General features: G+C 32.4%; 1 protein-coding gene and 2 pseudogenes across 1 annotated transcript; all 3 read left to right on the top strand.

The window, feature by feature from the left end:
* LOC114077895 overlaps positions 1–458 on the top strand; it is a 7,360-nt pseudogene extending 6,902 nt beyond the window's left edge.
* A 14,897-nt stretch (positions 459–15,355) lies between these two features.
* LOC114077960 lies at positions 15,356–24,593 on the top strand (annotated as a pseudogene).
* A 2,111-nt stretch (positions 24,594–26,704) lies between these two features.
* On the top strand, positions 26,705–27,301 carry LOC107024798. Its single transcript, XM_015225758.1, has one exon. The coding sequence runs from the start codon at positions 26,705–26,707 to the stop codon at positions 27,299–27,301; it is 597 nt and encodes a 198-aa protein (XP_015081244.1).
* The last annotated feature ends 470 nt before the right edge of the window (positions 27,302–27,771 follow it).

Below are 27,771 nucleotides of genomic sequence, written 5' to 3'. Positions count from 1 at the left end.
TATAAGAGGTTAGAGCTGGACACTTTGGGTTTTCTGAATTCTTGACTTTTATTTTTCTAAATTTTTTTTGAATGTTTGACAGTACTTACCTAAGAAAATGAACAAAGAGCTTCCTTTTGTGGGGCCCCTGCAATCCTTACTTATGGTGGAAAGAAGTGGAACTTGTTTTATGGTGGAGCCAAAACTAAATACAAATTTAGTACTGGATGGAAAAATTTTGCGGATGATAACAATCTAAAAGAGGGGGTGGAGTTGTGTTTGAACTCTCAGAGTGCAACTCTGACAAAATCGAATTCAAAATTCAGAGTCTAAGAGAAGATTTTCCAGCTGAATTGGTTCCTGAAGATATGGAGGGTATAAACACTGACAACCCAATAATAATTGATTGAAAACTTTATCATCTCTAGTAGAAATTTCAATTTTCAGGAAAAAAAATTATTAATTCCATTTGTTTCAATTTCAAAAAAATAAAAACTTTATCAATTCCAATAATTTCATGTCTGATGTATGCCTCATTTTATCAATACTGCTTTTTGGGATATGTAGTTTAATAATGTTGATATTATTTATAAAAATATGTATTACATTATTATGCATTACATGTAAAACACATGTGAAGAGATAGTAATATATTAAATGCTAATATTCAATGCAATTAATTTTGAAATCGCTATATTTTAAAACTTGAGAAACTAAATTTCCATTTTACGTTAACTAATTTAAACTTAAAATTTTAAGAAAGATTTGCATTTATCTGAAACTGAGTGATTATGCCTAAGCAATTGCCCATAATAAAAAAATGACATCCTCACTCTAGTCCAATGTGAATTTATGCTTATGTGTTTTATCACATTGTAGACGCTTAATCATATCGTCATTTAAATTCTTAAATATCGACACATTAGACTTGTTTTTGCTCGTCTTCAACTAGTAGGAAGTTTAACCATGTAAATATTGGAAATTCAATTTAATAAAATAAAATAATTTTGAAGTTCATAATTTATAGCAATTTAAGAGACAAGTGAAGAAGAGTTATCTAATTGTATATTTTAAAAATGTAATTGGATGATTAAGAATGTGGTGAGGGTTAGTTTTTAAATTTTTCCAAAAAGGAAAATAAAGGGAAAAAATTAAAATATGATCGATTGAGCCTTTCGGAGTGCTATATCAACGGTCGGACTGTTTGAAAATCAAATTCTTATAAAAAATATTGACAGTTTAATTAAGTAATCTAATCATTTATAAGTTATAACTTAATTGAACACTATGAGATTGTATTTGTGCAGACCATTGATAGTCTAACTCAATCAATGTGGATCCCTAGTAAGCTTTGCTCTATATGTATCACGTGCATTCACCTAGTGAATTTGACATAGGCTTTGAGTCCGTCTAGAAAGCCTTTAAAATACGACATAGACGTCGAGTTCGTCTAGAAAGAAATTAAAATACGTTAGGTAAATAAAAAAATTAATACTCCAATTATTTTAATAAATATATTTGTTCCGTCCAATCTCAAATTGTATGATTCTAGCCTTTTTTGCTATAAAGCAAATTTTTCAAAAAGTTCAAACACTTGTACAAAATCTTCACGAATTATGCACATTTTATTTGCACCTAATGAGATACTTACGCCGCTCTCCTTGAATTTGGTGATCCTTATTAAATAAAAAATTTTTCTTTGTTCAAAAATCTCATTTTTAAAAAAATCTTTATTAAAAAAATCTATCCCACACCAACCAACCACAATCAATTTTTATTAACTATATATTTAAAATAAAAAACTAAAAAAATGGGTGAAAACAAGTGTGATTACTTATTTTATTTCTAAAAGTAAAAAAAGAAACTTCAAAAAATCGTGCACACTTGATTATTATTATTATTATTATATCATTGATGAAATATTTATGTAGATATTTTTAGATTTGAAATTTATTATTCAAAAAAAATTAATTCAAAAGTGAAATTAAGATCATCATTTTTGTAAATTAGACAGACCCAACATTTTTTTTGTGTTAAAAGATTTCAAAACCAATTAAGGAGACCCCATGTTTGCAGTGTTCAAAAGTCAGGGAAAAAACCCCATTATTTTTGTTAAAAAGTCCAAAAACAAACAAAAAACCACGTTATTTGTGTTAAACACTTTAGAAGTAGAGAAAGACTTAACATTATTGGTGTTGAAAACTCCAGAACCAGACAAAGAGACCCTATTCCATGTAACTAGTGTTAGACTCTGAAGCAAACAAACAGAACTCGTATAATTTGTGTTAAAAACTCCGAAAGAAAGCAAAAAGCCACATTTTTTGTGTTAAAACTTACGAAGCAAACAAAAACCTCACATTCTTTGTATTAAAAAAATTGATAACAGACAAAGAGACCCTAAATTATTAGTGTTCAAAACTCTAGAAGCAGACAAAGAAAATCCATGGTGTATGTGTTAAAACTCCAAAAGCATGTAAAAAGACACGTTATTTGTGTTCAAAACTTCGAAAGCGAACAGAAACCCCATGTTATTTGTGCTAAAAAAATCGAAAGTAAATAAAGAGACCCCTTATTTTTTAGGCAATTTTCATTTTTATTTAAAAACCTAAAACAAATTACACATCCTTACACTTGCTCGAGCATGGCCCAACCCACAATTAGCCCAACATTAAAAAATAAAACAACCAAAAAGGACAACAAATAAAGCATGATAGACCACTCGGTAAGCCTATAAATCTAACTAAGGCAGGGTTTCCTAACAAGGACTCCTCATTATCCCTCACTTCCGTCTCTGGTTTCCTAATTAATAGACCCCATATTATTTTTGTCAAGAATTTCAAAAGTAGACAAATAAAGAATTACTTTTTCTAGGCTCAAAAGATCGTCATGTAAAATGATTTGTAGTTCTTTAAGCCAAATATTGGTGTGGCCATATTTGTTGTAATGATTTATTGTTATATTATATATATGAGTAAATAGTAGTATTTGCTTTACCAAAAAAATAATTTGAGTTGTTTTTTAAAACATTAGAACCCTACACATACTCCTAAAAGCCCCAAACTATCCATGTTTGGCAATTCATGGATTTTTGGGTATTCTCTATAAATTGAATAAAATTGGAACAAAAACTTTATTTTATTAAGGGTATTAGTGTAAACATTCATCCTCATAGGTTGAGATGAAATTCGATCATTTTAACCTCAACAAACAAGTAATCATACGAAAATTAAATTCAAATTTTAAGAAAGATTTTCATCTGAGTTGCTTTGCCTATGCAGAAAAAAATATACGATATCCTCACTATATATTTCAATTCAAATTTTTAGTTATATGTTTCACCATATTTAAAGTAGACACTAAATCATATCTTCTGTTGGTAGCTTACAATATCGATCATCACACTAGACTTATTACTCCTCATCTTCGAGGAAGGAGGATTATCCATGTAAATGTTGAAAGTTAAACATAATAAAACCAAAAATTACTAGACTTAAGAAATTTAACACAGAAATGGGAAGAAATGAAGAAGTGGGAAGTTATTTGTATATATATATAAGGTAATTGGATGATTAGGGATGTATTAAGGTTAATTTCTAATTAAAAAGGGAAAATAAAGGCCTAAATATAAAAACATTATCGATTTATCCTTTTGGAAATCTGCCATCGACCAAAAAAACAAAAAATTGAATTTTCAAAAAACAATTGGTAGTTAGTTGAATCAATTCAAGTATCAATTATAACTTGATGTGACTGTAATACCTCAAAATTTTCTAAGCTCGGACTCGAATCATTCTATAACACCTTGCAATTCTACTCTTAAAACTATAATTGTTCGTATAGCACTTCAAACATTAAGAAAGGCTAAAGAGGGTTACACAAAAGTCCACGAACCCAAAATGGTCCATGGACTCTTCATGAATCCTTATACGGACCATTTAGTGAACCACGACTCGTTTAGGGCAATGTGACCAACAGTCAAAGGCTGCCAAGGAGTGGATCACCTGGACGGGACCCTAGACTGCCCATGGTGGCTTGTACGATCTGTATGGGGGCCCATACAAGTCACCTATCAATTTTTAAGTTTTGGGTCAACTTCAAACAATCATATCTCTCATCACATAATGATTTAGGTGGTCAGTGACCTATTAAAATATATATGTCTTTGAGTCTTTCCAACACCATCAAAATTTCCTCATTTTGAGTTTGGAGTAAAAGTTTATGTCGGTTTTAGAGAACCATTGTAGGTCAAGTGAAGTTTCATGTCCATCTATACGGCCCGTGAAATTTCATGGACCGCTATGCCTTAACGGTCTGTGAAACCTTCCTTTTAAGGTATCTTTACAAATTTAAAAGTTGGGGTCATTTTGGTCATTCTCCTGTACATTTGGCATTTAAACTATGTCATTTTAATTAAAATTTCAAGATATTAAATGAAGGTTCCAGGAGAAGAAAAACTAAGGTTTAAGTGTTCTTCGAGTTCCGTGGATTTTGCTAAAAACCTCGTTCTTCCAGGTATGTAAGGCTAACATAGTGTTAGACTAGTTCTTATACATTCCATACATCTACTTTCAAATCAATAAAAGGGTAATCTGGGATTCTATCCTTAGATTTGAATTTCTTGAGATTAGTTGATTTTGAGTTCTTGAGTTCCTGATTCTTTTGGAAATTTTATTCCTAATTATTAAATTCCTATATGTTATGCATTGTGATTCTTGAGTTGGTTGGATCATGTCTATATTTCAATATGAACTCTATGAATTGAGTATTCTTGAGATGACTAGTGTCGTTGAGTTATGAGTTCTTGAAATCTGAGTATTGAATTTTCTATATTGTTATTGAGATCCTTGAGTTGATTCGTTCATGACTATATTTCAGCATGAACCTTATTCTTGAGTATTCATTGAATTCTCATTGAGAATATTTGAAACAAAATATTACAGTTTAAGCTGAATTTTGAGGAAGTACAGAGGAGTTTAAGAAAGAGTATAAGAGAACTAAGTACTTCCCATATGTTTTTTTACCTGAAGAAAAGAGTAGACCCATTTTTTTAGAAAATTTAAAAGAGTTTTTAGAAAAATTAAGTACAAAGAAATTACCACTTAAAGAGGTTGTTTTTTCATAGTATTATCTCAACCAAGAGAAATTATTTTTACTCTGAAAAAAGAGAATCATTGTTTTCTAAATGTGCAAAGAGATGTAGAGATATTTCAAAGCAGATAACTCTTTTAAAAGGTTAGCTTGAGAAATTATTTCAAACTAGAGAAAGAGAATTTTTTTTATACATTTGAGCAAGAGTATATATTTTTGGAAGTAGTATGAAGCACCAACATGAGGGAGAGTTCAAACAACTCATATCCCCCATAAACAATATCTTGCCAACATGGGTTCAAGATCATACTTTTTTAGATGAATCCTTGTGCCTTCGGAAGAGCTTAGTGGATCCACTTAGTTGAGGTGTCCTATATCCCAAATAGGAAAGTTTTGGCAGCGTGGACAACACGTTGAATCATGGCGTAGCTCATAGTGATGATCGTCAGTTAGAGAATCTCATAATAGAGTTGAAGTGTGTTTTTATGTATCAGATGTTATGTTGAGTTCCAGAGATGAGTAAGTAATTTTTGTAAATCTCAAACAATTTCATTCCTTTGATTCATTACATTATTTAAGTTTATGTAATATATATTGCAGTCCTTTCAAACATTTATTTCGTTTTAGTTATATTGCATACTCACACATTCAAATGTACTGATCTCATTTGACATGTATCCTTTTATGTAGTCAGGATCATAAATATGTGCTTCGTTGAGATCACTCTGCACTCCTGTTAGCTTTTAGTGAACCTCAATGTATTCCGGAGGACTTCACATTTACTTTTAATTTAGTTGTTTTGAGGCATCCTTGGTCTTGTCCCAAAACCTATCTTAAACATTAGAGACTTCATAAATAGATAAGGTTGAGAAGTCTTTCAATATTTACTTTTCCTTGATTTTTTTTTTTGCGAACTATTATACTTATGTTATTGAGTATTTTAGAAACAAATGAGTAGAATATTTACTTTGAGTTTAAATTTTAAAAATTCTATTTCAAGTATTATTGCTTGAGTGAGTTTTCCGCTAAGTATTCAACCAAGCCAAAGGTTTGCTTGGGGATCAAAAAATGTTGTCGAGTATCGGCCACGTCTAGGATGTAGGCTCGGAACATGACAAAGTTGGTATTTGAGCACAGAGTTAAAGTACCCTAAGGTGGATCTGAAGTCGTGTCAGTAGGATCTTACTTATAGTTGTGAGGGCCCTACATATATAAATGAGGGACTACACACATTTAAGAAAAGTTTTCCTTCTTTGATACTCTAAATCGTGCAATAGAACTATGTCATAAGAAACTTATTCAAACTCGTGTGTTTGTCAAATCCATTCGACAACCTGTCATACTCAAGGTAGATGAAAAGCAAAGCCCATATCCTTATTGATGAGTTACTCTCAGCAAAAGTCTCCAGAAAGTCATAAGACTATAGAGGGGCTTGAGAGAAACCTGTGAGTGAGATTATGTTGAGATTAGAAAGAATGTACTCTTATTCATATGAATTGTGAGTACAAGCTAAAAGCAAGATGTTCTCCAACCTCTCTTCTCTAAACCTTGTTTTGATTGAGATCCTTATGACGAAGGGTGTTTTAGATCTTGGGCAGTAATTTACTCGAAAAGATAATATGAGTTATAATGTTACAAGTCGTAGTAGTAAAAGTGCCCAAATTTAGAAGAATGTATGCAGAGATAGAGTACTCTAAGAAAGAAAGATAGTGATGTGAGGCAAATTATGTTGTTGCATTCATGCAACCAGTAGTTATTACTGAGGGAGTTCCCCTTATGGGTATACTAAGAAAATATGAATTTGTATAAATTTCATGATAGAAGGTATAGTAATCGTTACAAGTAATGATGAGTTAGAGTATACTTTAACCAGAAGGGAATTTCTGTTGATACAACATTGTGTTGGTTAAGACCAAGTATATGTGTTGAATAAAGTTGCAGAGTAGTCATCAGGTGATAGATCTAAGTTAGGCTTACGAATTTTAAGGGAGAGCATCATTATATTTAGATGGTTAGAACTAATTAGGCAATGATTTATAGTGAACTAATTAGGCAACGATGATTTTAAGAGAGATCCCCATGATATTCACGAACTATGCTCATTTGATTCTCACTTTGATTACATACTTAATTAACTCTCTTCGAATTTGGTTATCCTTATTATAAAAAAAGTTTTTTTTCCTTTTTCAAAAATATATTCTTAAAATTCTTTATTAAAAAAATCCTTCCCCACCCCACCCAACCACAAAACAAACATAGAAGAGAAGAATTCTTAATTATTTATTTAAATCAGTAACAAAAAAGAAGAGAAGCAAAATAATCATTGTTGCCTCTTATATTTTTTTCAAAAAGAAAGAAATTCACGGACCATGCACACTTGATTTTTACTTTGATGAGATACTTCAATTACTCTTTTTGGATTCGGTATGTCTTATAAAATGGTTTTATTCCACAATCTAAAATATTGGATTGTTGAGTAACAAACATGTACTTATAAGGGCAACAATTTTGGAAAACTACCTAAACTTGTTATCGAAATCGTCCCTTTTACATCATGATCGGAATTGGTAATACCTTATTAGAATATTGAAATGAGATCCTTTATTTGATATTGAAGAAGAAACTATACGTCGACAATTGAATAAATATATTACCACTAAATTTCTATGGAAGAGAGACCATTTTGGGAGCAGTTATGGGTAAGTCGCTTCATGTAGACATGGCGACAAGGATTCAAATAAGACCAAGTTATGCAAGACTGAAGGTTGAAGTGGATTCATTGGGGAAATTTCACAAATCCATAAACATTGGCATGAAGAAGAGGAATGGAGAAAATATGAAAAAATGAATTCAGATAAAATATTATTATGTTACAAAATATTACGATACATGCATGATATCAAGAAAATAATGAGGAACAATGCTATTGTTATGAATCACCCCTTCCAATAACTATAATAACAAGTATATCACAGGGATAGGTATTGGGACAAGTAGGCCCAATACAAGCAACAAGGACAGGCCTTCGCAAAGGATAATTTGGGATCACGTTGAGGGAATTTTTAAATAGAATATGACATCATTATGAGAGGGGATCATGAATTATAGAAAATACAGTATGTACATTTCTCATCCCCAATTCTGAGTCTAAGTTTCTCATCTCCCTTCTACTATCTATCAATTCCCTAGTTCTTACATTTAGTGTTTCTATGATTCTATTTGGGTTTTTGTTGTTTGCATTGTTGGATTTACTTTGTGGAGTTGTAATTGAACTCTAGTCTTGTTAATATAGTTGAGAAGTTGGTTACTGTTACATTAGACTTGAGTTTGCTATAACTACGCAAAACATCCTGAACTATACCCAAAGAAGGAGACTATTGACGAATTAGTGACAAATAGAAATGAGGAAGAAAGAAAATCTAAGAAGATAGGTAATGACAAAGAAAAAGTGAATAAGACTCAACAAAACAAGACTGAGTTACGGGACAAAAGAAAGAATAGAGAATAATTTCAGCATGAACAACAGAGTATGTCTCATCACATCAACGTTTTGGAGAGGTTGGAATTATGAGAACAAATTGAAGAAATTTCTCAAGAGAATTCATTACCTTGGGCAGTTGGGGGGACTTCAATTTAATTCTCAATTAAAAAAAAAGTCTGCAGTGTTGAAACCCAATTTTGATCCTTCACAATATAGTTTAATCATCAAGCTTCTTGCTCTCATCTAGCTTGTTGTTCTAGTCGCTGCTCGAAAAAAGGTATATCTCTTTCCTTTTATTAATTCATCTTCATCTCGTGATTCTGTTGTTTAAAATTTTAGATTTTTATTATATTGTTGTTGTTCATTTTTTGATCATTTCCTTAATGTTGATACTGAGTTGTTGTTTTACCATTTGAATATAGCTAAGTGTTACTCCTCTAGCTGATAAAATATGTTGTTGCATTATTGATTTAGTTTAAGCTATGTTTCGGTCAAATCTTCCCCATGTTTTTTCATAGTTTTAGAATATATATCTGGTTGACTAGCATGCTCCCGTACTTTCCAGTTGTGTTTAATCATATTATTGCTTGATTTTTGTAAATCTCAAGCAACATTTGCTTATTCTCCTTGAAGATCAAGTTTGTATGAATCAAATAGATCGATGATGTACAGTATAAAGGTCCACCTCTCAAAAATGGTTGTATTTGTTTGTTCTGAAATATTGACATGTTGATTTTCTATTTTGGATTGTCGTTTTTGATCTTATGATATTGTTGTTATTTGTTTGCTTCCTTATTAGCTTATGATTGATAATGTGCGTACAATTTATGTCTACTAATTATATGAGTTAATACTACGTATATGCCTTATTAATTGTCAAATATTTTCTTATCATATACTAATTTGTATTCCTCTCTTTGCTTTGTTGTAAAACGCCATGAGAGTCTAGTTAGACTCAAAATCTCTTTATTTTCATGCCAAGGGGCCATGGAGGCCCTAAACTCTCCCCTCGAGTCGATTATATGGTCAACTGAAGCGAAATGGAAGCCAATATACAAAATAGGAGGCTGATATACAGGTCTTAGAAGCAAAACAAAATGCATAAAATCAAGTAGACATATATTGTATACATTGAAAAAACATGTGGTATACACTGATATACGATAATTATATACAACAGATACATGGACGAAAATGGACCAAGCCCAAAACAAAGTGCAGCAGCAGTCTTAAAAGATTGAATAACTAAGATTATGACATATTGAAGAAATTGGGTCTGCCAGCCCAATGACTTGAAATTTGGGCTGGAAGAGGCGAGCATTTTTAAAGGATTGAACATGATAAAAAGAAATTGAAGTGAATGAATTTGTGATAAACAGAGATGGCATGAGAAAAGGAAATTGAAGTGAATGAATTTGTGATAAACGAAGAATGAACTGTTAATAAGCTCCTGAAATGTGTATCACCTTAAATGACTGCACATATTATTGAGATAATATAGAACATGGCACGATGTGGAGGATATTGACAGGCAGGGGCGTATCAACGTAATTGGGGGCCTAAAGCGAAATTTCAATTTGCGGCTTAAAAAATATAAATAAATTTTATATACGTAGTTATTCAAAATTTATTTTTCTTACACTTTTTAGATGAATACTATTAGTGTATAACATTATTTTTTCAGTTATTAGTTTTAGGTAAGATTTTATCAACTAAACATTTAAAAACATCATCTCAGTGAGGCAATTATTATATGTATTGTTAACATAATGCTATAAGTAATAAGTTGACAAATATGAAATAAAGATAGAGTTAGAATCATAGAGTTTGACTTTAGAAGTTGATGACTTGTTATACCTCATTTTAAAATGCTTGTAGTAATGCTTGTAATTAAAACTTAAAAAGAAATAAAAAAATCTTGTAATTCACTAATTTAAATACTTTTCACTATTAATTCCTATTTTTTACAAAGTAAAAAAGAGGTTAAAGAGGATTAAATAATAAATTTTAAAAAATTATATGTTTTATAATAAATAACCAATTTTTTCTATAAATTTTTTAACGCATAATTTATCTTGACAAAAAATTGGGGCCCCCGAAATTTGGAGGCCTTAGGCAAAGGCCTTATTTTCAAGGGATACTTTCACATATAGCCACTTAAAAATTATCAATTACTCTCCATATCTATAGTTTGATAATTACAATTTGTAGCTACATGTTATATGGAGGAGAAAGCCGAGGGAGACTGGAGAGAGAGGAGAAAGGTGAGAGAAAGGGGGAAAAGAGTGGGAGAAAGGTGAATTGTATATGTATATTGGTTAGATAATTGTATATTATACATTTGTATTTATATATATGGAAAGAGAGATTGGGAGAGGGAGGAGAGAGGCGAGTGAGATCGAGAGAGGGAGGAGAGAGGAGAGAGAGAGAGAAAGGGCAGAGAGTGGGAGAGAGATGAATTGTATATGTATATAATTGTATATTGTACATATGCATTTGTATATATGGCAAGACAGATTGGTAGAGGGAGTAGAGAGGCGAGCGAGAGAGGTCATAGAGTGGAGAGACGTGAATTGTATATGTTTATAGGTTAAATAATTGTATATTACACATATGTATTGTATATCCTGGCGAATCATACAAATATAAATGTGACTAATTATATAAACTCAAAGTCAGCCTACGTAATTATGTATAATGTTGGTTGCGAGTGATAATTATAACAAACTATAGCTACGATGAGTAATTAAATAGGATAAGTTTGCTTAACCGTGTTATTTTTCCTATTTTCAATAGTATGAGTCGTCCATGTTGACAAGGCGTGGTGGATGGAAAATTCAAAAGGGATATTTGCTATGAATACAACATATCATATTATGAGAAGTTGTAGAGCTGATTTGGAGTGGGTGAACTATTTGTGGATAAAAGGTCTTCCTGCTACAATTGTTTTCTTTCTTCGGAGGGTTTGGAGGAAAAGAATTATCGCAAATTACAATCTTTAAAGAACGAGGATGCAAATAGTCTCCAAATACTATTTTTGCGTAAAGAGAGAAACATGAACAATGACAAATTTGTTTCTAATAGCCCCCATAGCCCAAACGCTATTGAGGCAGTTCGCTTCATGTGCAAGTTCTGCTATTGAAGGGTTGCATTGACAGATGATTATCAAATGGTGGGAGCTATAGAAGAGGAGGAACACAAGAAGGCATATAAAGGAATTTTCATATAATAAGATGTATTATCAATGCGAATTGATTATTCACCATCTTATTAAAGTTCAGTTCCATTGTATAAGAAACATTTCACATCACTATGAAGGTTCGTTTGACATGCTTAGGGATACACTCAATTCACGAGGAGAACAACTTTTATTAGTTTGGTTCACATCCAATTTTGATTTATGGGAAACTTACAAATACACAAAACTTAAGATAGCATTATCTCTAAAATTTTCTACCATTTGAATTAATTACAAAATCTTCTCTCATTTTTTCTTTTCTCTCTCTTCACCTACGGATACATCCTTCTTATTCTCCATACACCACGCTTAACTCCCCCAAAATCACGTCTACAATTTACCAATGTATCAGTCCTTTCTTCTAACTCAGCAATTTTGAATTATAAATATGTTATTCTAGAACTTATCATTAGTTTTATTTTTTTTAAGAAAAGGTAGAGGAATTTCTTCATCATCTATTGTGTTTTCAATATATCAGAATTTTGAATTATCATAGTTTCAATTTACTGATGTAATGTATCCGCCAGCAATGAATATATTGTTTCTCGTCAGTTTGATTCGGATACGGATGGTTTTGTTGAAAATATATCCAAACACCGCAAGGATCCTTTGATGGTAAAGAAATTCCAGACTGTGAAATTATGAAAGGATGTTAATTCTAGTTGCGAAAGCCTCATAAGAGGGGGGAGGGGTTGAGGGTGTTACCACACGACCTTCTCTACCTAAGATTTAATTTTTTTAATGCATTTTCTTGATATTATGTATTTACTTATGTATCATGTTTATGTTTCAACTATCAGATACACTACAACTTTGTTGTGTACAATGTATCGAATACAAATCTTATTGTTGATACATAATCTCAATCATTTTAAACATAAATCAGTATTAATCATGTTCATAATTATGTATCTAATATATTAATGTATATCTAATATATAAATATGAAAAAATATGAGGGTCTTACTACACGGCCTTCTCTCCCAATGTTCAAATTTCTAATGTATTTGGTTGATATTTGTGTATTTTACTTATTATCATATTTATGTTTCAACCATCAAGTACATTACAAGTTAACATGTACAATTTTTATTGTTGATACATTACCCCAATTATTTCAAGCATAAAATAATATTGATCACGCTCATAATTATGTATCTTATACTTAAATATGAAAAATTCAATTATATTTTAGTAAGCGATATATACCCACTGTTATTTATCTAAAAGGGTTATGTATCCGGGTATGTGTCTGAAAAGGAAATATTGTCTCCAAAATCGATTTCATCACTATTGAATTTACTTGAACTATTTAAAAAAAATTAAATTGTTACGAGTTATGAGGGATTTATTAGTCATGATTTACAATGTGTTAGTGAAAAAACTTACAAGATAATAAAATTGCAAGATTACAATTGAAAATAAAATGAAGAAATTAATCTCTTCAGGCTGAGGCGCGGATATCTCGCTCTCTTTAAGGAGATTCAAGCTCACTGCAGCAAATGTTTTCACTGGTCCAGCAGTAGTCCTGTTTGACTTGTCCCCTCCAGGATACAACAGCCTTCACAAAGTATAACTCAACAACTCTGATCAAGAGTTTAGTCCAAAGCTCCACAAAAAAGAACACCACCCTTCAACTAGTAAGAACTCTCTTTTAGACTAACTCTTTCACTCTTTGTTTTCTCTTGTGTTTTGTGTGTCCCAAACCAAATGAAGACCAACACTATTTATACTACAAGAAGTCTTCCTAGCAATGAATAGGAAGATAATGGAGGTAGTAAATAGTGAAGATAATGGTCTTAGGAGTTTCATAGGTTACATAGGTTACAAAGGAGTTACATAGGTTACATAGGTTACAAAGAGTAGGAATTAAGAATGAAATAAAGTGATGGATAACCAATTGTAATGGATAATGTAGAATTTGTCCATTCCAATGTTTATTGGAATGTTTTTATCTCACAATGAATTCAGCCAATAAAGTCAAAAGTAATGGCATTACATGGCTACCAAGTCAAAGATGAATAGCATGATTAAATTGGTAGTTTAAAACACAAATGCCTACCAATGGTCATTCTTATAACTCCAAAATAAAGCAATTTAATATGTTAAAAATTAATATTAAAATGTTAATAACCTAACAAAATGTGAGTGGGTGACTTATGGGAGGGTTGATTAATTTTCTGTTATTTTCCTTTTATTATAAAAGCAACATAATCTTAAGTAATGTATCATTTGCAATGAATTTGAGAACAATAAAATATTTAAAAATTTTGTGATTGCGGAACTTCTTGAATAAGATGTAATTAACCCTTATTTGCATGTGATTTTATGTACTTCATACATTTAGTATTAGCATTCATTGAAATAAAAGGATGATTATTTTGTTCCAAAATATACGTTGTAAATAACATTAAACCTCCCATATGACTCATCTTTTATTTGGTAAGAGTTCACAATACTATTGGGATTCATCTACTGCAACTGAAATGTATATTGCAACTTAACAAAAATCCTACAAAAGTCCCTTAAAATGATAAGATTTTGGATACATCAGGAAACTTGCGGATACATAGATGACAGATTGTAAATAGTACATTACTTAATGGGATGAATGTATCTGAGAAGGGAGGGATGTCTTCTAGAGGGGGATAATTGATATCGAACTCCCTAATAAGTCAAACGTTGAGCCTTTCGTTTCTTCATGTGTTGTGCACTGGGACCGAAGCATTTACATAGACTCACTTTTTCAAACTTTATATAGGAGAAATGTCTAATCATAAATTACTATACTCATTTTTTGGTAAGATCATAAACTACTATATTCATGTCCATTTGATATCACAATTTAAGTAACTTTTGATAGAAATACTGAAATAAGATCCCTATGGTATATCAAGGAACTGAGAGTTAATTCTTATATACCTCGCATAATATGAGTAGCCCACATATGATCATAGAGCACATTTTTATCTCACTTAGTATGAGCGGTCCACTAAACACTGTCCAGTAGATCATTTAAATATACTATGCAGCAGACCATGCGTTTGAGTGACAACAAAAAGGTATTACCAAAAAATATGTCAAAACAGAGTTAGAACACTATGAATGAAGAGATTGTTTATTTGATCTGTTGTTTGCCTTCTCTCAGTCTCATCACAACCTAGTAACTTAAAACAGTCAGCTTGCAGCGTCTCCTTTCTTTATATACCAAGAAGCACTCCAAAATGTAAGATACTTGTCAATTTTATAATATAATAAGGTTTGCTCACAACTACAAAAAAACAACTTTTAAGAACAATTTTTTAGAGGCAATAAATAAATAGTAGTTAAATGCTCCCTAAATTCGAGTATTACCGGCATTTGGGAATTTTCCAGGAAAAAAAATAATTTCTAGCGATTAAAAGTTAATTCTGCTATATAATTTTTACTTAATATATATTCTTCCTAAATTTATTTCCTGTAAAATCCCTCTACAACAAATTCACCCACACATATTAGGGCAAACCTCTCTTCCTCATCCTCCAAATTCACTCATACGAATCAGGGCAAACCTCACTTCCTAACCGACCATGGCGCGAACTCGTCTCTCTCATCCTTACAAGGTAATCTTTGTACTCTCCTTGTCTCTGTTCCTGCTCTCTCACTAGGTATTCTTTTTTTGATTTTGCAAATCCATCTCTCTTCTGTTTCCTTTCCCCTTATTGAATTAATGTTGTTTCATGCACTCTCTCTTCGCCTTTTTCATCGACCGATTTGGTTAATCACATATGTATGATGATATGTAATGATACCTGCGTTATTGAATTCTTATTGATTCAGTTTTTCTGTGAAAAATCTTTTTTCCATCAGTTGAAAAATGCAATTTTTAGTACTTGTAATATTATAAGTTGCTATAGAGATGATTTCCTATAGACCCTCGGCTCAAAAAAGATGTTTCTGAAACAGAACTGCTATAACAATATGTGTCATCAAAAGAGCAAGAGATAAAGCAGGGAATCAACAACGAGTAATATACAATAAAAATAAGAGAACACGCATCACCAGATCCAGTACAAACCAAGCGCAAAGTATGATAGCTTAAATGAAACCTCTCAAGTAGAGAATTTTCTTAAAAGAAATTTAAGGGACCACATTCCCATCAACTTTTTTTAAACAAAAGTAAGCCATGTCTTGTATTTTTGGATTAAAAAAAAGGTAGATACATCATTGACTTTTATATGAAGAACACAGCATACGCATACCTGAAAAAGTAAATTAGTTGAAAATCGAGAAATAGTATTTTATTTAAAGTATTCTGCTATCACCTGCTTCTCCATCCATCAAGATCTGAAACTGGATCATATTTATTTGAAGTGATAGTGTTATTAAAAAAACGTCAAAAACATGCTATTACTTCAATCGGTTACTCATATTTTAAGTGTTGTTGTGTGATTCTTCTGTGGTCTTATCGTAAGAGAGGGTAATATAAAAGTAAGCTTTATTTTCAAGAATCATTGTAGATTCCAAATATATTTAAAAGATTATACATCTCTACATGAGTATAATGGATTTACTTGAGTATTTAAAAAGCTCATAAACAGATCTTGGCTAATTAAGAACCTGAAAAATGCACACTTTAATTATTTTACATGTTTCATTCAAAATCTACATAATACAAAATTTTGGATTTCAACTCTGAAAAACATACTATTAAATACATTAGGTGAATTATCCGCCTCAAATTAGTTGTTAATCCTCACAAAATACATCAAAAAGTCATAATGCATGTCGAAAACAGGAACAGCTACAAACGTGCATATAAAACATCTACTAGACATATTGTTATCAAAGAAATTATATCCCTCTAATTTATCATGATGATTCATCTTTCAGTGAATGCACAATAATATAGAAATATAGTGAAAATCTACGAAGAAAGAAACATTACAAAATATTGTTAGTGCTATCAAGCATATTATTGAATACCTTGAGTGCGCAAAGTATCATAGCATAACGAAGTAGTGAAATATGAAATTTCTTTGTCAAAACTTGTACAAATATTATCCCCTGCAAAAGAAGTGCATTAGAAGAAAGTCTTCTAAAAACAGAGAAATTCAAGCCAGAAAAGAAAAAAGCACATGAAAAATTTAACATTCAATCATAAAAAAAAATTAGGAGATATTAAATTTTAATTATATTTACAATGTATAATATTTTCTTTTTCACGACGATTCTTAAATACTACTTCAAAAGTTTTAGGAGATATTAAATTATAATTATATTAAACATATATAATTAGTTTGCATAGATTAGAAACTTCAAAAGTAGATATAAACCCCACATTATTTATGCTAAAAGCTTCAAAAAGCAGACAAAATGATCCTACATTATTTGTGTTAAAATTCAAAAACAGTCTTAAAAATTGTTATGTAATTTGATTTTGTAATTCTTTCAGTCAAAACAATCTCGAATGCACCACCTCTTTTTGAAACTAAGTATCATATTATATAAATTAGTAAATAAGACTAATTGTTTAACTTAAAAAGTACTTTCTGTTATTTTTTAAAAACGCTAAAACCCTAACGCCACCACAAAATCTTAAATTATCCCCTTTTGAAAGTTCAAAGATTTTTATGTACTCTCGATAAACTAAATCAAATCAGAACAAGAGCTCCATTTATCTGATCAGTCGGCAATGGAGGTACATCCCAATCACTCTTAACAAATTTATATGTTTCTACTTCACTTTCTCTCAAACCCCCGATGTTGATTATAAAACTTATCAGCTCTTTTCATTATTATTTTTAGGATGGATCGTGTTCTAAACAAGTTTCAAACTAAAAAGGTGAATTCATCTTGAATGAAAGCACTGGAAGTACAGAAATCAACAATGATGAAATTTTGCCAGTTTTTTAAGAACCCTATGTTGGTATGGTTCTTACTAAGAGTAGTGTCAAGCCCATTTACAGTTTGGTAAATCTCATTTCCTCCCTTAAATTTCTATATAAAACTCCCTCTTTTTGTTAGTATTTATTCACAAATTACTCTTTGTAGTGGTGATTCTCATCCTTAACTAGAGGTTTTGTGGTGATACAAAATCATCTTTGTTAGGATGCTTCATAAACTAGTGTTGGGTTCTTTGGGGTGGACATGAATTTAGTGGGACTATGCGTATTGGATGTTTAACGACTCGAGAGTATACCCTAGAAGTAAGAGCACTCTTAAGTCGCCACAGAGCATACTCGAACTCTCAGAGGTCTTATACAAGCCCTTAGACGTAGTTCATTACATCTATTTGAAAAGTAGTGCGGAATGAAAGCTTTTCACAAGAATAGTTCAAATATTTATAGGATTAATAAGAAAGAACTAAATCTCGTCACGGACATCTTAGACACATAAAATATCTTGGGGTCACAACCCTTACATCAATTTGAAAAGTAACTATAGTCTATTACAAAGTCTTTTTGAAAGGAAACTAAAACATAACTATGTCCTCGAATCATATGAGGACATACCAAGTCTTCTTAATAGAATGTTATTCTCAAGCTTTGCTTCTAAGAGACTCCTGACTTGTAGAAATATAAAAACATATGGAATTAGCACAATGAATGCACTAAGTATGGTGATCATGCAAGAAAACCATGCTAAAAACGGGTTTCATTTTATAACATACTTTTCATGCTCTTTTGATAGAAACCACAGAAAACAAGTAAAAGAACCACCTTCAAGTAACTAATAAGAGACAACGATAATCATACACATAAGCATTTAAACCTCATACCAAGATTTATTCTAAGATCCACCTAAATAAGATATGAAAAGACCGCCCATACAACCCCTTCACACCCACCTAAGTGATTCTCCAGACTTCTCAAAGTAAGATTGTTCCCTTTTCATCATTTAAACTTCCCACCTAAGGTTACTCTAAGACTCACCTATGTAAGACATGAAGAGACCGCTCATACACCCTCTTCAAGTCTACCTAAGAAATCCTCAAAGCTACCCTAGGTAAGACCCTTTCTATTCAACATGCATTAACTAAGTCAACCATATTCAATAAACCATTTAAGAGACAATCAAACAATTGGAGGACTTCACGTAATAATCTTGGAAAAGACCTAGGGAACCCATTCTATCATCTTTAAAGCTTACACGTGCCATGTGTAGATAGCGTCCCATTCCACTACCTACACGTTGTGGAACCTATCCAATAACTAGAGTGTACATTCCGCATGATGAGAATAGGCACTAACTGACATAGATACTAGCTAGGTATGGAATTTGAAGTTACCCTACTCCGAGGAGGGTGTTCTAATTGCCAAGGGTAGAACTAGGACACATCCCATGTTGGCACAAAGTTAAGAAATATCAAGGGTTTCTTTGTACATTAGGATCATATTAAGTAGATCTACTTGTAGAAGCTTATTCACTCGGTTTTTGCCTTTATTCTCATAGAGTAATCATTCACTAGGTGTATTAGAGAAGATACTATTACTATGTCTTACCAACTCTTAACACTTTTTCTTTCCAAGGATGGGTCCACTAGGGCTGATAACCAAGGACTATTAGGATAGATCTTATGACTTCCTTAGAGATGGTTTCATGTCGTTCCATCCAACCTATCCCTAAGTCCATCATTCCATTCAAGAAGTATATCATTACAGTGTTTCACTTCAAGGCTTCATTAACCTTCTTTTCTGTATTCAAGGTTCTATGCCCTTGACCTTTTTTTCTTATTCAAGGTCCTATATTAGTCGTCCTTAGAAGGTGACCATCTTAGGTCTACGGATCCTAGACTTTCATTCATCATTCATTCATACACATGCATGACAAAGGTGCCTAAGCCTAATAAGTCAAGAGTTCACATTCACATAACTTGCATGTATCAAGTAGAGGGACCTAATCTATCAATCAAAACACAACATCATCATATCACGTATTCAATAACATTCGAGTACCATGTAGGGACAGCTAATTCTACCACACAAGATACAACATTATTCTATAAGAACACTTCTTAGTCCTTCATCATCACATATCATCAATTAGAGAAGAATCATAACATTAACTCTCATACAAGATCATATAGCCATTACAAGATCTCTTCACTTAATAACTTCACTTAATAACTTCACATTATACAATATCACACATATATCATATCATCCTTCACTTAACATATTCATATAAGCCTTAACATCTTCTACACAATCACGTTACTTCACATAATAATGTCGACAAGGCCATGTTCATAACAAATATAACACATAAACACCGCCACCATAATTCAATAGCCCAATACAATCTACACATGAATTCACTAAGATCAAGCCATGATCGATTCTCCCACTTTGCAGCCGAAATTAGAAATTCATGGAATACATGGGTTCATGGAGTTTTTTATCTTAAAACATTCAATTAACATCAATTACTTCATAAAACGTTGATTTAAACTTTTTCATACAAGAATTCATGCTTAGAATTCAAAATAGGAATTTCTATGTTTTTGAACTTATTTGGAAAGCCTTTGAAATTAGCTCCTTGAATGGAACAAGAGTCAAGGATGAAATAATCATACCTTAACTAAATAAATCCCAAGAAATTAGGCTTGAAACCTTGGATAATTTGGCCTTCTTCCTTGAAACCTGAAGATCCTTCAATGGAGGATCTAACTGGAGAGAGAATTTTAGTAAGGATGGAGACCTTATAATTTTTGGATTCTAATTGAGGGTAGGGGTTTTTACTATGTTAATGGGTGTAAAATGACCTTATGTCCATATATAATACACCCCCAAAATACCCCTACATTAATTGGATCTTTTTAGACAAGTCAAACTTAACTTAAACTTTTGGAATTATTATCGTGGAACAAGTCCGCGTCATGGAGTTGTTCCCCAAAGATTTTTCAAAATTCTTTTTGGGACAGTAGATTCCACGAAATGGAACAAAAATTTGGCCCTTGGTTCACCATGTCCATGACGCGGACTAATTTCATCTATGCACAATTTACTGCCGACTTGGGCAGCTTGTAGGCCCAAGGTTGGGTCCTTCTCAAGGACCCCCAGCACGGTCCTTGGGAAGTCATAGCCAGTCGTTTGTGACCCTAAAGATGGTAATACAGTTTTTAGGGTCATCCCACTGATTTTAGACTCCAAACAACACATAAAAACAAATACAACATACTAGGACACAATAGCACGAGCTCAAGACTAGTTTCCGGATGTCTTGATCGTCCTTGGGTGTTTTGACTTCCAAACTCAACAAACTGACTTCTAATGATAATATTCATTATTTTAACACCTTATTGACTCATTAAAACCTTGTGAGGCTCTAGATAACCCTAGTTCATTTTAAGGGTCATTACAGGATGGAGAAATGATTTCCTATCCCGTTACAAACTTTATTAGTCAGAACTTCATCTTATAAATAAGAGATATTTCATTTCTTAAATAGGTATTATTTTTATTTTTTCAATTGTAGAATCTCATTTCCATGGTATTGAATATGTCACGACCCGGGCTACACCGTAGGAGTGACACACTTGACTCCAAAGGAGTCTCATACAAGCCCTTAACCATCATTACAGAAGACATAAAAATAATGCGGAAAACTTAAAACTTTTACAATAGAAGTACAACTTTCTTCTTATATGACAAATAGGAAGCTAAACTTATCTTACTACGCCATCTAAACATAAGACATCAATAGTAAGTATTATCATAAGGAAATACAATATAGCCCTTAACAAGGAAAGTTAACTAGAACTAGAAATACAACATTTCGTACTCAAAATTGAGGACTCACCAAAACATGGAGGTAGCAACCCAAGTTTTCTTCAAGAATGGACTAAGAGCACCTCAACATCCCGAACATACACTCATAGGAGATGTAGAAGAGAAGAGGTTAGTACAAAAGCACTAAGTATGGAAACATGCATAAAAATACTTAAATATGCTAAAAAGACATTTTACTGAAAATATAGCATTTATTAAGTTGGAAAACCGTTTATGCACATAAGGACATAGGCCAAATCATAATAGCATTCTCATACAACTTTTCATAACATAGTAGGACCATCACCTTAGCAACCCTAAAAGCATACTTGTGCAATGCATAGTTGGCATCCCACAATACCAACTATACTAAGTATCCATTTAGAATCACCTTAGTTACACATATCAACATTAGATCTCATCATAATCCACAATCATACATAAGTAAATAACTATGTTCATCGCATAATACATAAGGAGAGTCATATCGTAGTAACAACCCAATCAACGTATATCATACCTTCATTTCTTACCATAGCATCATGGACCCACCAATATTCTCATTCAAAGACTAGTTGTGCAATGTAAAAGGTGAAGTCCCATACCCCCACTCCTACGAAGTAAACTTATCAAGAAATCACAAGTATGGTTCAAGTCATATGCATTATCTTATTACATAGGGAGAATTGCCTTAACCGACATAGACCATGAGATCTACATGGAATCCAGTGTCATATAACCCTACACCAAAAGAAGGTGTTCCACTTGCCTAAGGTAGAACTAAACATATATACCTATAATGTGGATCCACAAGCTAAGACATATGTGGGCACCTAGTTTTGGGATATGAAGGTTGCTTCTAGAAACCGAGCCGATTGAACGAGCGGGAGAGTTTCCATATCATTAGATCATACGTAGAAAACATAGCCTAAACTAGCGGGAAGGTCTCTACCTCATTTGTCATATCCGCTCGGTGCTAAGCATTATTCTCCAACTTATACATAGTTAAGGTGAATTGTAATTTCATATGTGACGGAGTACATTACCCTTCGTTCAACCCAACTCATACATAGATCATGGATTCAACATGGTGAGAACTACCTTTCACCTTAGAATCATCATATAATCATCCAAGACAAGTAATACATAGTCCTGTCTAATAGTAAAGGAAACTAGCCTTTCAACAATACCATATATCACACCTTAGTCATTGGATTTTCACCATTAAACTGTAACATAACTTCATACATAAATACATAAAAGTAAGCACCTCCACCTTTCAAATGGATCAAACTATTCATATATAAGAATCTTCGACATAGGATTACCTTCATACATTGCCTTCAAGGCCATAATTTTAGATTCAGCACTTACAATTTACCTTTCAACAGTCATAGATCATATCTTGAAATTACACTTAGAATTACTAATATAAGCATGGAATAAACAAGATTAATAACTAAATCCACATACATACTACCCCACATATTCATAATTCATAAAGAAACACATCATACTTTTTATAAAGTTGGGGGCAAGGGAAAACACATGGGTTCAACAGAAATTTAGCAATAAAAACCCTAATTAAATTTCAATTTCATTATAATATACGATAACCAACATATAAAAAATGTTTTTGAGAAGAACACAAGATTAGAATCAAAACCCTAATTTTGAAAAGATTCCCAATTTCAAGAATAGTAGAGAAAGAGATTCATGGGAAAAGAAATCCCATGAATGAAAGTTCTCATACCTTGTTTGAAGCTTTACCACGAAATTGAGATGAAAATATTGGAGCTTGAAACCTTTTCTTAAAGCTTTTGGTGTTTTTCAAAGGAGGAAATTTGTAGAGAGAAATATTTGAGAGAATTGGGTTTGGTGGTTTTTTGAGTTTGAATCTTGTAAATGGATGAAAAAGACTGAAACCCTGTTTATGTTTTACCCCTAAACTACCCAAAACACCCCACATCAATTGGACTTAAAAGTAAAATACTAAACTAACCTTCATTAAAAGAACCCGTCCAGGTTCACGAGCCACATAGAGCACCACGAATCGTGGTGCTTGTCGTGAGGATTGAGGCAGTAGCGTCTTCAATCTTGCTAATTCCTACAAAAACTAAGTCAAGTTCACGAGCCCCCTTACCCTCGTCAAGTGCACCATGACCTGTTATAGTACCTGTGGTGCTTTGGGATGTAGCTCCCTTAAGTGCCCCATTTCCTACAAAAACTAAGTGAATCTCACGCCCTACCTCACTAGTCATGGAGTGGACCACGACCCGTGGTCCCCTCGTGAGGGTTGGGGTAGTGTCCAGGACACTTCGGGCTTATATCTCTTGGCCACGAAGCCTTCCACTGACCGTGGTCTTGACCCCAAGTCGTGGTGGTTTATGTGGAGCCTTGAGGCAGTAGCTCCAAGGCTTGCCCCTTTTTCTTGGCACTCCTCTATTAGATGTTGACTCCTAAACCCCCTAAAATGATTAAACTAGCTTAGGGGAAATTATATTTGTTAAATTAACCTTACTTTTAGGCTCTAGTTCAACCTAGCATTTTTCGGAGCTTTACAGAATACCGGGTGGGGGGGAAAAGAATTTAGTTTTGAGTGGTGCATTCAAGATTAAATGTTCTTGGTTCTAGGCCTAATGTTCAGGTTAAAATATATATATATTTATAAGGTTAGAGCTGGACACTTTGGGTTTTTTCGGATTCTTAACTTTTATTTTGCTTAATTTCTTTGAATGTTTGACACTACTTACCCAAGAAAATGAACAAAGAGCTTCCTTTTGCTGGAGCCCTTGCAGTTCTTACTTGTGGTGGAAAGAAGTGAAACTTGTTTTATCATAAAGCCAAAACTAAATACAAATTTAGTATTGTATGGTTTAAATTTGCGGATGATAACAATCTAAAAGAGGGGGATGAACTTGTGTTTAAACTCTCAGAGTGTAACTCTAACAAAATCGAATTCAAAATGCAAATTCTAAGAGAAGATTTTTTTAGCTAATTGGTTCCTGAAGATGTGGAGGGTATAAACACCGACAACCCAATAATAATTGATTAAAAACTTTATCATTTCTAGTAGAAATTTCAATTTTCAAGAAAAAGAACTTATCGATTCCAGTAGTTTCAATTTCAAAAAATAAAAACTTTATCAATTCCAATAGTTTTATGTCTGATGTATGCCTCATTTTATTAATATTGCTTTTTTAGGTTTTGTGGTTTAATAATGTTGATATTATTTATAAAAACATGTATTACATTATTACGTAACACATGTGCAGAGATAGTAATATATTAAATTTCTAAAATTCAATGCAATTAGTTTTGAAATTTCTATTTTTTAAAAAGGGATAATGCACAAGTACCCCCTCAACCTATGCCCATAATCTCAAAGACACACTTATACTTTACTAAGGTCATATTACCCTCCTGAACTTATTTTATTAATAATTTTCTACCCCTTTTAGGCCTACGTGACACTATCTTGTGGATCCAACGCTAGTTGACTTGTTTTTTCAAGATAGTGTCACGTAGGGCGAAAAGGGGTAGAAAATTACTTATAAAATAAGTTCAGGGGGGTAATAGGACCTTAGTGTAGTATAAGTGTGTCTTTGAAATTTCGGGCATAGATTGAGGGGGTACTTGTGCATTTTCCCTTTTAAAAACTTGCAAATCTAAAATTTCCATTTTACATTAACTAATTCAAACTTCAAATTTTAAGAAAGATTTGCATCTGAAACTGAATGATTATGCCTAAGCAAGTTCCTATGATAAAAGTTGGCATCCTCACTATAGTTCGATGTGAATTTATATGTATGTGTTTTATCACATTGTTGACATTGAATTATATCGTCATTTAACTCTTAAATATCGTCACATGAGACTTGGTTTTGCTCGTCTTCAACTGGTAGGAAGTTTATCCATGTAAATATTGAAAATTCAATTTAATGAAATAAAAAAATTGTAAAGTTAACAATTTATAGAAATTTAAGAGAGAAGTGAAGAAGGGTGGCTAAATATATATTTTTAAAATGTTTTTGGGTGATTATGAATGCAGTGAGGGTTGGATTTTAAATTTTTTAAAAAGGAAAAGTAATGGCAAAAATTTAAAATATGATCAACTGAACCTTTCAGAATGTTATCCCAACGGCGAAAAAAATTGAAAATCAAATTCGTAAAAAAAAATTGACAGTTGAATTAATTTGTCTAATCAGTTATAAGTTATAACTTAATATGACACTATCCGATTGGATTGGTGCAGACTATTAATAGTCTAACTTAATCCATGTGGATCCCTAGTAAGCTATGCTCTATTTATATTTGTTTTAATTGAATCGCAAAATAAATATAAAATGAAAAACTATTTTTTTTAAAAAATAGAAAATAAGCTAAGTTTCAAAAGTCAATTGTTTTTAAAGGACTTTTGTTGTAAAATATGTTTGAGTGCCACGTGGGCCCCAAACATTGAAAGAGTTGCATCACTTGTGCAAATCATCACTTGGCCAATAATAGGCCAAAGGTATACATCACTTGGCCAATAATAGGCCAAAGTTATACATATGTGTATTAAACTCATGGCTATAAATAGCCATTGTACATATAGATACGTATATGCATTTTGAAATATATTACTTCCTCAATTTTCCTTCTTTTATTATATTAATCTTAGTAAGTTCTTTTATAACACGTTATCAGCACGAGTCTCTGCCAGTTCAAGTAAAGACTTTAAAAGCCTTGGAGGTATAAATTTCATTTTCTTAATAATGTCTAATCTCTCTAAACTTGAATTTCTTGCTCAAGACATATCGGGAAAAAGCTATCTATCATGGGTACTCGATGCAGAATCATCTTGATGCGATGGGTCTAGCAGACACCATCCAAAAAAATAATCAAGCAATCGAATCAAAACCGTGCTAAGGCGATGATATTTCTCCGTAATCACCTTTATGAGGGTTTGAAAATGATATATCTCACTGTTAAGGATCCTCTGGTGTTTGGAAAAATTTAAAAGATAGATATGACCACCTGAAGTTGGTCGTCCTTCCACAGGCACGTTATGACTGGATCCACTTGAGACTTCAAGATTTTAAATCTATCAGTGAGTATAACTCTTCCATGTTTAAAATTATCTCACAATTAAAATTATTTGGAGAAAATATCACTGACCATGATATGCTGGAGAAAACGTTTTCCACTTTCCCTGCCTCAAGTATGCTTCTGCAGCAATACCGAGAAATAGGATTTAAAAAATATTCCGAATTAATTTCACATCTCCTTGTTGCTGAACAACATAATGACTTACTGATGAAAAACCATGAAAGTCGACCTACTGGTTCTATGCCATTTTCTGAAGTAAATACGGCAAATTTTCACCAATCTAGGCGTGAAAAAGGTCGTGGCCCCAGTCGTGGCCATGGACGTGGTCGACGAAGAAATTTCAATCATGGTGATCGTCTTGCACTAAATAATAACCTTCAATACCAGCAGTGTAAAAAGAAGAATGAAAAACATGACGTAGTGCAGAAGAAAAATTCAGACAACAAATGTTATCGATGTGGAGGAAAAGGACATTGCTCACGTACCTGTCGTACGCCAAGGCATCTTGTTGAGTTATATCAAGCTTCCCTGAAGGAGGTGAAAAATCACGCTGAAGCCAACTTTATCACGGAAGATACTGTTGAACCCATGCATCTAGATGTAGCGGATTTCATTGAGAATCCCGAAGGAAAGATAGATCACCTGATAGGTGATGGATCTGTGATAATGTAAATATATTTCATTTTCGTCGTTTGTATGAACTAGTATGAATATGTTTTCCTAGACTTGTAAATAACTAAAAGGTTGTGTAATGTTTTTGTTTAGTAATAATATTATAATGTTTATTTCGTTTATATCTTTTATCTTGAAGAATATATGGATACCTTAATGATCAATCATGAAGATATTTGTGTAATTGATAGTGGAACAACGCAGGCCATGTTCAAAGATGAGAAATACTTCTCCTACTTGCTTAGAAGAAAAGCAAATGTTACTACAATTTCTGGTAATTCAAACTTAATAGAAGGCTCCGGAAGAGCTACTATATTTCTTCCTAAGGGGAGAAAACTTGTCATAGAAGATGCATTGTTCTCTTCTAAATCCCCAAGAAACCTGTTAAGTTTTAAAGATATTCGCCGAAATGGATATCATGTTGAGACAATAAATGAAATCAAGGTTGAATACCTTGGTATCACCAAGAT

Source organism: Solanum pennellii, chromosome 7, assembly GCF_001406875.1.
Source record: "Solanum pennellii chromosome 7, SPENNV200".
NCBI classification, from domain to species: domain Eukaryota; kingdom Viridiplantae; phylum Streptophyta; class Magnoliopsida; order Solanales; family Solanaceae; genus Solanum; species Solanum pennellii.
The sequence above is the reverse complement of the archived record's forward strand: the minus strand, read 5'-3'. Positions and strand labels throughout refer to the sequence as shown.